We start from the raw sequence: 17,743 nt of genomic DNA, 5'->3' as shown, positions 1-17,743 counted from the left end.
TTCATCAAAGAAGATGCATGACTGATAAACACATGAAAAGATGCCCAACATGGTTAGTCATTAGAGAAACGCTACTTAAAGCCAAAATGAGATACCACTGCACACCTACTAGAATGGCTATAATCACAAAGACTGAACATACCAAGTGCTGGAAAACTGGAACTCTCTTCCATTGCTGGTGGGAATATAAAACATACATTGCTGGTAGGAATGTAAAATGGCACTGATGCATTGGAAGACAGTTTGGCCATTTCTTTGGTTTTTTTGGCTGTGCCATGCAGCTTGTAAGATCTTATTTCCCTGACTGGGGATTGAACCTGGGCCCTCAGCAGTGAAAGTGCAGAGTCCTAACCGCTGGACAGCCAGGGAATTCCCGTTTTTGTTTGTTTGGGGTTTTTTGGGGTTTTGTTTTTTTGTGTTTTTGGGGTTTTTTTCAGTTTGGCCATTTCTTAAAAAGTGAAATATACTCTTACCACATGACTCCACAGTCTTACTCCTAGGGATTCTCCCGAGAGAAATGGAAACATATATCCACACAGGACTTGTATGCAAATAATTATAGCAGCATTATCCATAATAGCCAGAAATGGGATGTGGTCCATCCATAGCATGGAATACTATTCAGCAATAAAAAGGAATAAATCACTAATGCATATTACAACATGGATGAACTTCTAAAGCATGATGCTAAGGGAAAGAGGCCAGACACAAATACATGTTGTAATGATCCTGTTTCTAAGAAATATCTAGAAAAGGCAAACTCTAGAATAAGCAACAGATCAACTGCTGCCTGAGGCTGGGGATGGGAGTGGGGGTTGACTGCAGACAGGCAGAGGGAACTTTGGGGGTGATGGAAATGTTCTAAAACTGCATCGTGGTGACGGCTGCACAGTTATAGCGATTTACTTTAAAAAGGAAGTTTACTTTAAAAAGTGACATTTTTACAATGGAGGAATTGTATCATATATAAATGATATAGTATATAATTGTATAGTATTATATCCCAAAAAACAGTTCTAAAAAGAAGCAGCAACGACAGTGTAGAGTCATGTTGAAAATGTGGACTTGAGCCAGACTGCCCGGGTTCCAGCCCCAGCGGCTGTCACTCACTATCTCTGTTGCCTTGAGCACGCTACTTAACTTTTTTCTCTGCTCGCTTTCCCCATGAGAAGCCCTGACACACATGAGTTCACTGCTGTTATTGCTGTCACCACCCTCTTCTTTCTCTGGGCTCCTGCTCCATTGACCCTTCTTCTCTTTCTTTAACCTGTCAAGCTAATCCCTACCTCAGGGTCTCTGACCTCAGTGTCTGTGAATACTCTGCCCCCAGGATGTTTCCATCACTGGCTTCCTCTTATCATTCCTGGCTCAACTCAAATGTCATCTCAGAGGTCTTCCCTGACCAGCCTACCTGCAATGACACCACACTCATTCATTCATTTACTCATTCATTCACTAAGTAGCATTTTCTAGTAGTAGTAGTAGTAGTAGTAGTAGTAGTAGTAGTAGTAGTAGTAGTATCATTTTTATCCCCATTTTACAGGTGGGACAACTGAAGCTCAAAGAGGAGAAGTCATTACACTCATTCATTTAATTCAAAACATAATTATTACCACCTTACACTCTTTAGAATGGCTACAATTAAAAAAAAAAACAGGGGACTTCCCTGGTAGCACAGTGGGTAAGAATCTGCCTGCTAATGCAGGGGACATGGGTTCAATCCCTGGTCCGGGAAGATCCCACATGCCGTGGAGCAACTAAGCCTGTGTGCCACAACTACTGAGCCTGTGCTCTACAGCCCTTGAGCCACATCTACTGAGTCAGCGTGCCACAACTACTGAAGACTGCATGCCTAGACCCTGTGCTCTGCAAAAAGAGAAGCCACCATAATGAGAAGTCTGATCAACGCAATGAAGAGTAGCCCCTGCTCTCCACAACTAGAGAAACCCTGCATGCAGCAACGAAGATCCAACGCAGCCAAAAATAAATAAATAAATTTAAAAAAAAAATAAAAAATAAAATAAAATAAAATAAAAAAAAAACAGAAAATAAGTGTTGGCAAGGATGTGGAGAAATTGGAACCCTTGCTCACTGTTGGTGGGAATGTAAAATGATGCAACCACTGTGGAAAAACAGTATGGCGGGTCCTCAAAAAGTTAAAAATAGAATTGCCAAATGACCCAGCAATTCTACTTCTGCGTATATACCCAAAAGAATTGAAAGCAGGGTCTCAAAGAGACATTTGTATACTTGTGTTCATAGCAACATTATTCACAACAGCAAAAAGGTAAAAGCAAACCAATGGCCATCAGCAGATGAATGGATAAACAAAAATGGGATATATATACACTATGAAATATTATTCAGTCTTAAAAAGGAAGGAAATGCTGACAGACACATGCTGTAACATGGATGAACCTTAAAGACATTATACTAAGTAAAATAAGCCAGTCACAAAAGGATAAATACTGTATGACTCCACTTATATGAGTTCCCTAGGGTAGCCAGATTCATAGAGACAGAAAGTAGAATGGTGGTTGCTAGGGGCTGAGGGGAGGGGGTAAAATGGGACTTACTGTTTAATGGGCACATGGTTCTAGTTTTGCCAGATGGAAAAAGGTTCTAGAGATGGATGGTGGTGACGGTTGCACAACATTGTGAATGTACTTAATGCCACTGAACTGTACACTTAAAAGTGGTTTAAATGATATAAAATAGACAAACAACAACGTCCTACTGTATAGCACAGGGAACTATATTCAACATCTTGTAATAACCTATAATGGAAAATAATCTGAAAAGGAATAGATACATATATGTATAACTGAATCATTTTGCTGTACACCTAAAACTAACACAACATTGTAAATTAACTATACTTCAATTTTTTAAAGTTTTTAAAAATGGTTAAAAGGGTAAATTTCATGTTATGTACATTTACAATTTTTTTAAATAAATAATTTTTAAAACATAACTATCGAGTACCAGAAACTGTGTTGTGTGCACTCTCATTTATTTCTCACCAGAATCCTTTGAAAGTGTTATTTATATTTTATTCATTAATATTATTAATTTATTATTAATTAAAATATTATTCACGTTATTCATTAATTCGTTGAGAGCACTGAGGTTGAGAGAGGTTGCCAGAGTCACAGGTTCCATCCCAACCTGTCGGAGGACCTCAAAGACCCCACCTCTCTGCTGCGTCTTTCTCCTCCGTGTCCCTCTCTGACTGTAAAAAACCTCACCTGTCCCTCCTTCCTGCAGGCACAGCAGGGATCTATCAAGGAGCAAATGGACTGACCAATGCAGCTGGCTTTGGAACTGTGCACCAGGTAGGCAGAGCTCCCCACCCTTAAATAGTCCCCTTAAATCCAGGCACGCAGAGAGCCCCCTTGTACCTATGAGCCCTACCAGAAACCGTGTCTCTGATTCCCTGGTTTTGGAGAACACAGGGGCCAGACCGTACCAACAGCCATTGGAAAGATACAGTGTAGAGGCAGAGAAATTGGAATTGCTGGCAGATTTCCAAGATGACATGGGCTGCGTTATATGTTCCATCTTGATCTGAGTCTAAGACACCCATTGGCTGTTGAATCTGGGATGGATGGATGCAATAACCTGTGGTCTTTCACCAGACCCCAAGCTTCTCCAGGGTGAAATTATATCTTCTTCGCCTCTGCATCCCAGTGTCGAGTGCCCGACACAGAGTGGGAGCTTTATAAATGCTTGTTAGATTGAATTTAGTCAACACTGTGAAGATGGATGGATGCTGGCTAATAGTCTGAGTCTCTTGGTTTCACTTAGAGCGTGAATTAAGAATTAACCCGCTAAAGGTGGACGGGAACTCTGGGCACTATTCGTGCACCTTTCCTGTAAGAACCTTCCGTGAGCTCCTTGCAGGGTTGAGAAGCACTGCTTTGTGGTGGGGCCGAACATTTGAAACAATGACTGTTGTCGGGGAGTTGGACGATCTGGTCGGTTTAAGCAAAGCTTGATAAAGAAGATTGGCGTTCTTCGATTTCATCTCCAGGACTCCCTCATAGGAGATTCTGGATCCCTAATGCTGTGTAGGCGCTACTGTGTTTGCACAACGCCCCCTCCCCCACCGTGAACCTAAAATGTCACCTAGTCTTTGGGCTATGTGTATGTGGTCTTTATTACTCATTCATTTGTTCACTAATTTTTCCAGTATTTACTGAGTGCCCTATGTGCCCAGCACAGCCGTGACCAAGACGGACACTGTCAGGGCCACGTGCATGTCCCTCAGGGTGCACCTGTTGACCTCTAGCTGCCAGGCTCTGCACCCCTGGGCCCAAGGGTGTTTTCTGGAACCAATGTATACAGCAGGCAGGAAGTGCCAGGGAATTAATTGTTCCCTGGGAGCAGCTCTCAAGCAAAGACTGGCTGGACTTGGTATATAAATACCACAGCTCCCTTGCCCCTTGGGAGAGATCTTTCTGAGATGTGTTTTCTACCACCCCAGCATCTCCCTGGTAGAATTCAGCTCCAGTTCCCACTGGAGAAGCCCCTGTGCTGGCTGCCTTCCCTTCTCCCCTGTGCTGGCTCACTTCCCCACTCCCCAACTGGTCTCTCCTTCATGCCCCAAATCCGCTACTTGCACTTGAATCCTTATCTTGGAGGTCTGCTTCTAGGGAAAGCCCCTAGAGCTTTTATTTTTATAAAAGCCCTCATAGAGCTTTTATTGTAATAGTGGGGAGACAGGGACAGACACAACAGACCCAGCCTGGGAGGCCCCTTACCCACATCAGCCTGACAGCCTTCCTTGTGGGTTTCCCTCTCCAGGACTATCCTTCCTACCCCGGCTTCCCACAGAGCCAGTACTCCCAGTATTACAGCTCGTCCTACAGCCCTCCTTACGTCCCGGCCGGCAGCATCTGCTCCTCTCCCCTCTCCACGTCCACCTACGTCCTGCAGGAGGAACCTCACAACGTCCCCAGCCAGAGTTCTGAGTCGCTTGGCGGTAAGTACAGTCACTGTCGTGTGGTCATTCCTGGCTGTGGTCTGAGCTCTTATATGAAGGATGGACTGGACATAGGTCCCAGTTGTAATGAACCGGTCACCCAAGAGCTAACTTCATCTTTTGTTGGCTTTTCTTTCTGTGTGTGTGTGTGTGTGTGTGTGTGTGTGTTTAATTGCACCCATGTTTAAAAGTTACAGATTTTTACCTAAAAATTCCAATGTCTGCCTTCTCTTGAAAGACGATCTGGTCACCCTAGGTCCACATTATCAAGTGACAGTGCTTGGCTGGAGCTGAGTAATGTCTGGCCCGTTTAGACAGGGTACACATGACTCCACATCCAGGCCCTTTGGTGATGTACATCACTGTGCAACTAACTCGCCAGCCTACGGATTCATTCATTCGTTCCGTAAATCTGCTATGCACATGTCTTCTCTTTTATGAGGTGATTTAGGCTCGTCACCACTAAATAACATGACAGCCATAAATTAGAACATCCAATGATAGTAGATATCATTGCATTTTATTCTTTTTTCTTCTTTCCTGAAACTTCCTGTTTCTGGGGCTTTGTAGAAGCTGAACGAGCATGATGGTTTGTGAACGTTCATTCAATAAATATTTATTGGTTGATGGCTAGAGAAAGAACAATAGTGAGGACTCACCTCTTGGTTCCTGAAGTTCTTGGTGCAGCTGTTGCTTTTAGCCCTTGTATTTTCCATCAGTTGGGGTGAGTTAGATAACATTGGTTTGGTGACAAATGGAGACAATGTGGCCAAGCATTTTTAAGTCAACTTTGAAGGACGTTTAGGGTTTGAGCATTGATTTTGGTCATTGTGACCTCATCCCAGAGTATGGAATAAATGCCTAATACCCACATTCCAATTTCCAAATTGCTTCCTTGGAAGAGTATGAAGTGTAACAAACTTTTCTTTGTCATAATCCTGAATTATCTTTGCCCATCCTGCTTTTCATAATGTGGCCTCTCCACACTGGTTTCAGAAATGAAATATAAGCAGGAAATCTTCCAATAGATGCTACTATCAATCTATAATTTGATGGTGAACTGGATTCCAAAGACTTTACTTCCCAAGAATTTGGGTTATGTGGGAAGGTCGCTTTTGTTCCCCATCAGGAGTGAACATAAAGGCTCATTGTGTCTTTGAAATTTTTCTTTATTGTTTCCCCCTGTTCTTCATGTATCCCCTGGTCTAAGGTTCAACAATAAGTGGTTGAGATGGTTTTTACTGTGTGTCTAACAAGCTCACATAAAATCTAATGACATAAATAATTGTCAGCTATAACCGAGGTCTCTTGCCTCTTCTCCCCAGTGTCCGTTATAAAGGAACGGCATTTAAGCATACTCGTTTGCCCACGCACACACGCACACGCTTATGCACTCTCTTAAAATTTCCCATAAAAACTCCACTTTTGAAATTATCCAGGATCTGCTTGAGTGGTTGGTTCCAAATTCCAGAGGCTCAAGAGGTTTATATATTACCGACAGATCATGCTCACTCTTTGCGTTGCCCGGATATGGTATCCTAATGCTCTTCTCCTCCCTGGCCCCCAGCCCTGCCACAGCACCATCTGCATCGACATGCATTAACAGTTACATTAAGCCCCAACAATTTGCAGATGATTGCAGGGCAGTTCGCTGATGGAGAGGGCAAAATCTGAACATCTGACGTTACTCAAGAGAAAAGACAAATCAGTAGTGGTTGCTTGAGGACTTTTTTCTTCTTAAGCTTTTAAGTATGTTACAAATTATCTAAAAAGAAGTTGTAGTATATTTTAAATTTCTTAGATCTTCTCCCTCAGTCAATAGAAGGAGGAGTTTTTTTTAATCTCTCAAGAAGAAACTTGCAAGGTACTTTCATGCAATTTGGCAACATCTAACAAAATTGAAAATGCATGTACTCTTTAACCCAGTTATTCTACTTCTAGAAACTTATCCTAAAGATAAATTCCCACATAGGTACAAAGACTTAAATTAAAAGAATATTTTGATGCAGCAAAAGCAGTTCTAAGAGGGAAGTTTATAGCAATACAAGCCTACATCAAGAAACAGGAAACATCTCGAATAAACAACCTAACCTTGCACCTAAAGCAATTAGAGAAAGAAGAACAAAAAAGCCCCAAAGCTAGCAGAAGGAAAGAAATCATAAAGATCAGATCAGAAATAAATGAAAAAGAAATGAAGGAAACAATAGCAAAGATCAATGAAACTAAAAGCTGGTTCTTTGAGAAGATAAACAAAATTGATAAACCATTAGCCAGACTCATCAAGAGAAAAAGGGAGAAGACTCAAATCAATAGAATTAGAAATGAAAAAGGAGAAGTAACCACTGACACTGCAGAAATACAAACGATCATGAGAGATTACTGCAAGCAACTCTATGCCAATAAAATGGACAACCTGGAAGAAATGGACAGATTCTTAAAAATGCACAACCTGCCGAGACTGAACCAGGAAGAAATAGAAAATATGACCAATCACAAGCACTGAAATTGAAACTGTGATTAAAAATCTTCCAACAAACAAAAGCCCAGGACCAGATGGCTTCACAGGCGAATTCTATCAAACATTTAGAGAAGAGCTAACACCTATCCCTCTCAAACTCTTCCAAAATATTGCAGAGGGAGGAACACTCCCCAACTCATTCTATGAGGCCACCATCACCCTGATACCAAAACCAGACAAAGATGTCACAAAGAAAGAAAACTACAGGCCAATATCACTGATGAACATAGATGCAAAAATCCTCAACAAAATACTAGCAAACAGAATCCAACAGCACATTAAAAGGATCATACACCATGATCAAGTGGGGTTTATTCCAGGAATGCAAGGATTCTTCAATATACGCAAATCAATCAATGTGATACATCATATTAACAAATTGAAGGAGAAAAACCATATGATCATCTCAATAGATTCAGAGAAAGCTTTCGACAAAATTCAACACCCATTTATGATAAAAGCCCTGCAGAAAGTAGGCATAGAGGGAACTTTCCTCAACATAATAAAGGCCATATATGACAAACCCATAGCCAACATTGTCCTCAATGGTGAAAAACTGAAACCATTTCCACTAAGATCAGGAACAAGACAAGGTTGCCCACTCTCACCACTATTATTCAACATAGTTTTGGAAGTGTTAGCCACGGCAGTCAGAGAAGACAAAGAAATAAAAGGAATCCAAATCGGAAAAGAAGAAGTAAAGCTGTCACTGTTTGCAGATGACATAATACTATACATAGAGAATCCTAAAGATGCTACCAGAAAACTACTAGAGCTAATCAATGAATTTGGTAAAGTAGCAGGATACAAAATTAATGCACAGAAATCTCTTGCATTCCTATATACTAATGATGAAAAATCTGAAAGTGAAATTAAGAAAACTCTCCCATTTACCATTGCAACAAAAAGAATAAAATATCTAGGAATACACCTACCTAAGGAGACAAAAGACCTGTTTGCAGAAAATTATAGGACACTGATGAAAGAAATTAAAGATGATACAAATAGATGGAGAGATATACCATGTTCTTGGATTGGAAGAATCAACATTGTGAAAATGACTCTACTACCCAAAGCAATCTACAGATTCAATGCAATCCCTTTCAAACTACCACTGGCATTTTTCACAGAACTAGAACAGAAAATTTCACAATTTGTATGGAAGCACAAAAGACCCCGAATAGCCAAAGCAATCTTGAGAACGAAAAATGGAGCTGGAGGAATCAGGCTCCCTGACTTCAGACTATATTACAAAGCTACAGTAATCAAGACAGTTTGATACTGGCACAAAAACAGAAATATAGATCAATGGAACAGGATAGAAAGCCCAGAGATAAACCCACGCACATATGGTCACCTTATCTTTGATAAAGGAGGCAAGCATATACAGTGAAGAAAAGACAGCCTCTTCAATAAGTGGTGCTGGGAAAATTGGACAGGTACATGTAAAAGTATGAAATTAGAACACTCCCTGACACCATACACAAAAATAAACTCAAAATGGATTAAAGACCTAAGTGTAAGGCCAGACACTATCAAACTCTTAGAGGAAAACATAGGCAGAACACTCTATGACATAAATCACAACAAGATCCTTTTTGACCCAGCTCCTAGAGAAATGGAAATAAAAACACAAATAAACAAATGGGACCTAATGAAACTTAAAAGCTTTTGCACAGCAAAGGAAACCATAAACAAGACCAAAAGACAACCCTCAGAATGGGAGAAAATATTTGCAAATGAAGCAACTGACAAAGGATTAATCTCCAAGATTTACAAGCAGCTCATGCAGCTCAATAACAAAAAAACAAACAACCCAATCCAAAAATGGGCAGAAGACCTAAATAGACATTTCTCCAAAGAAGATATACAGATTGCCAACAGACACATGAAAGAATGCTCAACATCATTAATCATTAGAGAAATGCAAATCAAAACTACAATGAGATATCATCTCACACCGGTCAGAATGGCCATCATCAAAAAATCTATAAACAGTAAATGCTGGAGAGGGTGTGGAGAAAAGGGAACACTCTTGCACTGTTGGTGGGAATGTAAATTGATACAGCTGCTATGGAGAACAGTATGGAAGTTCCTTAAAAAACTAAAAATAGAACTACCATATGACCCAGCAATCCCACTACTGGGCATATACCCTCAGAAAACCATAATTCAAAAAGAGTCATGTACCAAAATGTTCATTGCAGCTCTATTTACAATAGCCAGGACATGGAAGCAACCTAAGTGTCCATCATCGGATGAATGGATAAAGAAGATGTGGCACATATATACAATGGAATATTACTCAGCCGTAAAAAGAAATGAAATGGAGGTATTTGTAGTGAGGTGGATGGAGTTAGAGTCTGTCATACAGAGTGAAGTAAGTCAGAAAGAGAAAAACAAGTACAGTATGCTAACACATATATATGGAATCTAAGGAAAAAAAAAAAAAAAGGTCATGAAGAACCTAGTGGCAAGATGGGAATAAAGACACAGACCTACTAGAGAATGGACTTGAGGATATGGGGAGGGGGAGGGGTGAGATGTGACAGGGTGAGAGAGTGTCATGGACATATATACACTACCAAATGTAAAATAGATAGCTAGTGGGAAGCAGCCGCATAGCACAGGGAGATAAGCTCGGTGCTTTGTGACCACCTAGAGGGGTGGGATAGGGAGGGTGGGAGGGAGGGAGATGCAAGAGGGAAGAGATATGGGAACATATGTATATGTATAACTGATTTACTTTGTTATAAAGCAGAAACTAACACACCATTGTAAAGCAATTATACTCCAATAAAGATGTTTAAAAAAAAAAAAGAATATTTTTTGCAGCATTGCCATAGCAAAAGACTGAAAACAACCTAAATATCCATTGATAGGAGTCAGGTGAAATAAATGATGGTGTATCCACCATTGGCACACTATACATCTGTTAAAAAGAATAAGTAAGCTAGTTATATCTTCACTAATATGGATCTCTCTTTGAGCTATTGTGATAGGTGAAAAACTATGATAGTGGCAGAACTATGTGCATAATATGATCCTGGAGTTTTTTTAAATATAAGTATAGTTTAATACCCATATTTGCATAGGAAATTTCTGGAAGGGTGCAAAAAAACTGTTAACAGTCATTTTCTCTGGGGAGGAAACTAGAGGGAAAAGACTTGATGTAACAGACAACAGGCCACTCCACTTAACAGCAAAATTCACATTTTTTTCACGTGCACATGAAACATTTACCAAAATAGACATATTCTGGGCCATAAATCATGAAGTCTCATTACTTTTAAAAGTTTTCAAGGCATACAAAATATGTTCTCTGAAAACAGTGGAATTAAATTAGAAATAAATAACAAGAAGATTTTTGGAAAATTCTCAAATATTCAGAAACAAAATAGCACACTTCTAAATAACCCATGTGTGATGGTTAATTTTATGTGTCAACTGTCCAGGCTATGGGATGCCCAGACAGCTGGTTAAACATTATTTCTGGGTGTGTCTATGAGAGTGTCTCCAGAAAACACTAGTATTTGAATCAGTAGACTGAGTAAAGGAGATGGCCCCCACCAATGAGGGCAGGCATCATTTAAATCCAATGAGGGCTCATCTTACAGAACAAAAAGGCAGATGAAGAGTGATCTCTCTCTCTCTTTTATTAAGCTGTGACATTCATCTTTTCCTGAGACATTGGGGCTTCTAGTTCTAAGCCTTTGGACTCCAAGACTTACATCAGTGGGGGCCCCTTTTTTATCCCCCACCCCTGGATCTCAGGCCTTCAGGCTCAGACTGGGAGTTACACCATTGGCTCCCCTGGTTCTCAGGTCTTTAGACTCAGACCGAATTATACCACCAGTTTTCCTGGTTCTCCAGCTTGCAAGTGGCAAATTGTGGGACTTTTTGGCCTCTGTAACTGCATGAGTCAATTCCTATAATAAGTCTCCATATATATGAATATATATATATATACACATATGTTCTGTTTCTCTGGAGAACCCTGGCTAATACACCACAAGTCAAAAGAAAAATCAAAGGTAAATTTAAAAGTATTTTGAACCTAATGAAAATGAAAACACAGCGTATCAGAATTTATGGAATGTCACTAACACAGTACTTAAAGGGAAATTTGTGGCACTAAATCCCTATATTAGAAAAGAAGAAGGGTTTTAAGCCAAACACCTTATCTTCCACCTTAAGAAACTAGAAAAAGAAAGGCAAACTACACCCAGAGTAAGTAGAGGACAGGAAATAACAAAGATCAGAATGGAAATCCATGAAATCTGAAAACAGAAAAACAATAGAGAAAATCACTGAAACCCAAACTTGGTTCTTTGAGAAGACCAATAAAATTGATAATACTCTACACAAGCTGATATGGGGAAAAAAGAGAAGATATAAATTACCAGTAAAATGAGAGGTAACATCACTACAGACCCTACAGATATTAAAAGGCTAACAATGCAATAGTCAACAACTTAGATGAAATGAAGAAATTCCTTGTGGGACAAAAACTTCTGAAGCTTTTTCAAAGAAATAGGCCTATATCTACTAAATAAACTGAGATTTTTTTTGTTAAAAATGTTCCCACAAAGAAATTGCCAGGCCTAAATGTCTTCACTGATTAATTCTACCAAACATTTAAGTAAGAAATATCAGTTCTACATTAATTCTTCAGGAAAATTGAAAAGGAAGGGATACTTCCAAACTCATTCTATGAGGAACGCATTACCCTGATGCCAAAACTAGGCAAAGACATTGAAAGAAAACAACAGACCAATATTTCTCATAAACATAGATACAAAATTTCTAGACACAATGTCAGCAAATTAGCCCAACTGTATATTAAAGGATACTATATCATGACTAAGTGGGGTTTATCTTAAGGATGCAAAGTTGGTTTAAAATTTGAAAATTAATGTAATTCACCATATTAAGTAACTAGAAAGAAAAAAAAGAGATTATCTCAACAGATGCACAGAAAAACATTTGACAGAATCTATCATTTGTTTCTGATAAAAATTCCAAATTAGGGGTAGAAAGGAACTTCCTTTATCAGAAAAAGGCATGCAGTGGACTGAATGTTTATATCCCTCTCCCCACAATTTATGTGTTGAAGACCTAATCCCAAGTGTAATGGTATTTGGAGGTGGGGGTCTTTGGGAAGTAATTAGGTCATAAGGGTGGAGTCGTCAAAGTGGGATTAGTGCCCTAATAAGAAGAGGTACAAGAGAGATGATATCTCTCTCTCTCCCCACCATGTGTGGATACAGCAAAAAGACATCCATCTGAAAACAAGAAGAGGACTCTCACCAGGAACCAAACTGGCTAGAGCCTTGATCTTGAACTTCCCAGCCTCCAGAACTGTGAGAAAAAATCTCTATTGTTTAAGCAACCCAGTCTATGGTATTTTTTTTATAGCAGCCCAAACTGACTAAAATAGGACAGCTACAAAAAACCTACAGGTACCCCCCCTAGGACCAGAAACAAGACAAGGATGTCCACTCTTACCAGTTCTATTCAGCATTATACTAGAGGTTTTAGGCAGTGCAATAAGGGAAGAAAAATAAATGAAAGGCATCTATACTGGAGAAGAAAAATCAAAACTTTATGAAGTAAAAAGAAGTAAAATGACATGATCACCTATGGAGAAAATCAGATAGCATCTACAGAAAGCTGCTAGAACTAAAAAGTGAGTTTAGCAATGTTGCAGGGTACTATAAAAACCAAGTGTATTTCTTTATGCTAACAACAAGCAGTAGGAAATAGAATATTTTTTTAAATTTTTATTTATTTATTTATTTATTTATATTTATTTTTGGCTGTGTTGGGTCTTCGTTTCTGTGCGAGAGCTTTCTCTAGTTGTGGCAAGCAGGAGCCACTCTTCATCGCGGTGCGCGGGCCTCTCACTATCGCGGCCTCTCTTGTTGCAGAGCACAAGCTCCAGATGCGCAGGCTCAGTAGTTGTGGCTCACAGGCCCAGTTGCTCCGCAGCATGTGGGATCTTCCCAGACCAGGGCTCGAACCCGTGTCCCCTGCATTGGCAGGCAGATTCTCAACCACTGCGCCACCAGGGAAGCCCAAGAAATAGAATGTTTTTAAATGCCATTTACAGTAGCATCAAAAAATATGAAATATTTAAGGATAAATGTGACAAAAGATGTGCAATACTTGTACCCTTCAAACTACAAAACACTACTGGGAGAGGTTAAAGAAGACTTTAATTAATGAAGAGATATATCTCATTCACAGGTCATTGATCAAACACAACCTCTGTCAACATCCCAGGCTTTTTTTTTTTTTTGTAGAAACTGCCAAGTTGATCCTGAACTTCATATGGAAGTACAAAGGACCTAGAATAGCCTTAACAGCTCTGATATAGAAGAACAAAATTAGAATACTAACACTACCTGACTTTAAGACTTACTACAAAGCCGCAGTAATCAAGACAGTATGGTATTGACATAAACATAGACTAGACCAGTAGATCAGTAGATCAGTGGACCAGCATAGAGAGTGCAGAAATAAACCACATGTATATGAACGTTTTTGACAAAGATTCAAAAGCAATAAAGGATAGTCTTCTCAACAAAAGATGCTAAAACGACTGGATATCTATATCCAGAAAAAACTGTACTTCAGTACATACCTCACATGACATACAAAAATTAACACAAAATAGAGCATAGACCTAAATATAAAACTTATATAAGAAAACAGGAGAAAATCTTTGTGCTTTTGGGTTAAGCAAAGGATTCTCATATATAACACTAAAAGCATGATCCAAAAGGAAAAAATATTTGATATAAATTGGACTTCATGAAAATTTAAAACTTTTGCTCTTCAAAAGACACTGTTAGGAGAATGAAAAGACAAGTCATGGTCCAGAAGAATATAATTGCAAAACATATATATGATAAAGTAAGTTGTATTAGTTAGAGGTCTCCAGGGAAATAGAAGCAGTAGGATATAGATGTAGATATAGACAGATAGATATAGATGATATAGATAGAGATTTATTATAAGAATTGACTCATGTGGTTATGGAGGCCAAGAAGTCCCACAATCTGCCTTGCACAAGCTGGAGAACCAGAAAAGCCAATATTATAATTCGGTCTGAGTCAGAAGGCCCAAGAACCAGGAGTTCCAATGTCTGAGGGCAGGAGATGAATGTCCCAGCTCAAGAAGAGAGAGAATTTGCCCTTCCTATGCCTTTTTGTTTTATTTGGGCCCTCAATGGATTGGATGATGCCCACCCACGTTGATTAGGGCAGATCTTCTCTACTCAGCCTACTGATTCAAATGCTAATCTCTTCTGGAGATACCCCTCACAGACACACCCAGAAATAATGTTTTCCTAGCTATCTGGGCCTCCCTTGGCCCAGTCAAGTTGACATAAAATTAACCATCCAGAATATATTTTTTAAAACTCTCAAAACCAGTAATAAGAAAACAAGTAACCCAATAAAGAAATGGGCAAAGTACTTGAATAGGCATTTCACCAAAGAAGATATAGGCATGGCAAAAAAAAAGCACATGATTAAGATGCTGAGTATTAGTCATTAGAGAAATGCAAATTAAATCCTCAGTGAGATACTACTACATACCCCCTAGAAAGGCTGTAATTATAAAGACTGACCATACCAAAGGCTGGCAAGGTTGCAGAGCAACTACAACTCCCTTAACCCTGCTGGTGGGAATGTGAAATGGTACAACCACTTTGGTAAACAATTTAGCAGTTTCTTAAAAAGTCAAGTGTAGGGACTTCCCTGGTGGTGCAGTGGATAAGACTCTGCGCTCCCAATGCAGGAGGCCCGGATTTGATCCCGGGTCCGGGAACTAGATCCCACATGCATGCCACAACTAAGAGTTCGCATGCCACAACTAAGGAGCCGGAGAGCCAAAACTAAGGAGCCCATGAGCCACAACTAAGGAGCCCACCTGCCTCAACTAAGACCTGATGCAACCAAATAAATATTTTTTTTAAAAAAAGGTCAAACATAGACCTACCATATATCCTAGTAATCATGCTCTCTCATAAGAAGAAAGCTTATGTCTGTACAAAGACTGATGAGTGACTGTTCATAAAAGCTTTATTTAGTCCAGCCAAAAACTAGAATCAACCCAAATGTCCATCCCCAGGTGAACAGGTGAACAAATGGTGATACATCCACACAGTAGAATAGTACTCAGCAACACAAAGGAATGAACTATTGATATACATGACAACATGGATTGAATCTCAGAACAGTTATGCTGGCTGAAAGAAGCCAGACAAGTGTGTGTGTGTGTGTGCGCGCGCGTGTGTGTACACGCATACCGAGTGATGCCATTTGTTTAAAACTCTAAAAAATATAAACTAATTTATAGTGAAAGAAAGCAAATCCATGGTTGCCTGGGGTAGCAGGAGGAAGAGACTATAAAGGAATTACAAGGAAACTCTTGGGTGCTGGATTTGTTCATTATCTTGATTGTGGTGATGGTTTCATAGATGTGACCATATGTCAAAACTTACCAAACTGTGTGCTCTAAGTATGTGTGGTTTATTGTATGTCAATTATACCTCAATACAGTTGTTAAAATAAAGAAGTAAAAACATTAAAAAGGGAGAAATAAAAAAAGGGAAATGACTCCAAGAAAGATTCCTATAAATTGCTCTAGAATGTGTACCTCTGACTTTGACCTTGAATTTTGACCCTTCATTCTCAAGAATGTATATGGTCAGAAAGGGCTGCTTTTTTTGGCACCCCTAATAAATTGACTCTACATAACACCTTATTGGGACATTTTGTAGGTAGCTGGTGTTTCCTCCTCTTTTTAATATTTGCCTGGATTTTAATGGGGCCAACAAGTGTTTTCTAAGCCTCCCTAGCCTTAGAACTACCTAGTGAATCAGGATAAACTTTATTTATGACTCTTAAGCATCTGTGAATTTATTTAGTGCCTGTTCCTCATCCTCCAAAAGAAAGTCTTTGCTAGTTTGATGTTTGGGAATCTCTAAGGCTGTATCCTAAAAATTTGGGGGAGTTGGAGACAGCCCAACAGTTCTGACAACTCAAAATCACATCTTTTCTTATTATGTCCTTAGTCTGCTAAGAAGTTTTATAAATATTAAACAAAAAAAATTCAGTCCCTTGGGTTTTGGAGGGAAATATTCCTTCCAGGGTAGGAAAAAAATTAGTCCATTGCCAAGCATTTTTATACAAAAGCATTTTCCCCCCGATGATCCAAGAACTGGCAATTATGGAAGGAGAGATGGAGTCCACAGGGTACATTTGGGAGCTAAAACGAGCAGCTGTAAGATGAGAATGGGATGGAATGTCCTCTAAGGTTCCATGCTGGTTTACAGTTCTGTCACTCTAGTGACAAGGGCAGGCCCAAATTTGACTTCTGACTCTACCACTAATTTGCAGGGTAACAACAGGATTATGTCATCTCACTAAGCCTCAGTTCCCTTGTTAGTTAAAAAAAGATAATAAAGTCTAATAAGATGTATTTAAAACTTCTGTGCTTAAAAAACAACACAACTTGGATGCTGGCTTTGGGACCTGAGTGCTGGGAACAAGTGCTGCCCACTTGTTCATTCAGGATTATTAGACAGTTGCCCAAGGGCAGGACCCCGGTAGCCTCTCAGTACACAATGTCCGGAAACACCACCTCGATGAGAAGCCTCGATGAGAACACCCACCCTCGGCCGTGCACCTTCTCACTGATCCTCATGTGTATGTAGGTCTAGTCAAGCCAGAACACAATTTAAATCATTTACTGACATCTCCTAATTGCCAGCCCTGTGCTGGACGCTTTCGCCTATATAATCTCAAATTGACAAATTTCTTAACAAGTAAAGCTTAAATGACTTGCTTTTAGTAGAGAAAGTGGAGCAAGCCACCTAGGGGTAGGAACCTAGAGAATTCTCCCCACACACGCCCCATTCACCCCAAGGGAGGGATCTCTTAAAGGTAGAAGAGTTTGATGCCCAGCTACATATATATGTATATATATATGTTATTTTCTTCCTTCTGTTGGTCTAGGGATTCTCAGGCTTTAGGATATATAGACAGTTGTAAACACAAAACTCCGTTCACTGGAATTGTAGCTCCCCAGCTGCCCCCGCCCTCACTTCTCTCAGATCCCTGCTCAGCTGTCCCCTTATCCATGAGGCCTCCCCTATGCATGGCACAGGGAGATCAGCTCGGTGCTTTGTGACCACCTAGAGGGGTGGAATAGGGAGGGTGGGAGGGAGG

At 39.8% G+C, this 17,743-nt stretch overlaps 1 protein-coding gene across 2 annotated transcripts in view; it reads left to right on the top strand.

The window, feature by feature from the left end:
- EYA2 (EYA transcriptional coactivator and phosphatase 2) overlaps positions 1-17,743 on the top strand; it is a 259,292-nt gene that overhangs the window by 160,985 nt on the left and 80,564 nt on the right. For both annotated transcript variants that reach the window (XM_036827587.1, XM_036827586.1), the window contains exons 6-7: positions 3,268-3,335; positions 4,807-4,984. In XM_036827587.1, the coding sequence (XP_036683482.1) occupies positions 3,268-3,335; positions 4,807-4,984 (246 nt within the window). The remainder of the gene's footprint in view (positions 1-3,267; positions 3,336-4,806; positions 4,985-17,743) is intronic.

The sequence above is a fragment of the Balaenoptera musculus genome, chromosome 15, assembly GCF_009873245.2.
Source record: "Balaenoptera musculus isolate JJ_BM4_2016_0621 chromosome 15, mBalMus1.pri.v3, whole genome shotgun sequence".
NCBI lineage: Eukaryota > Metazoa > Chordata > Mammalia > Artiodactyla > Balaenopteridae > Balaenoptera > Balaenoptera musculus.
This window is presented reverse-complemented; position numbering and strand designations above follow the sequence as displayed.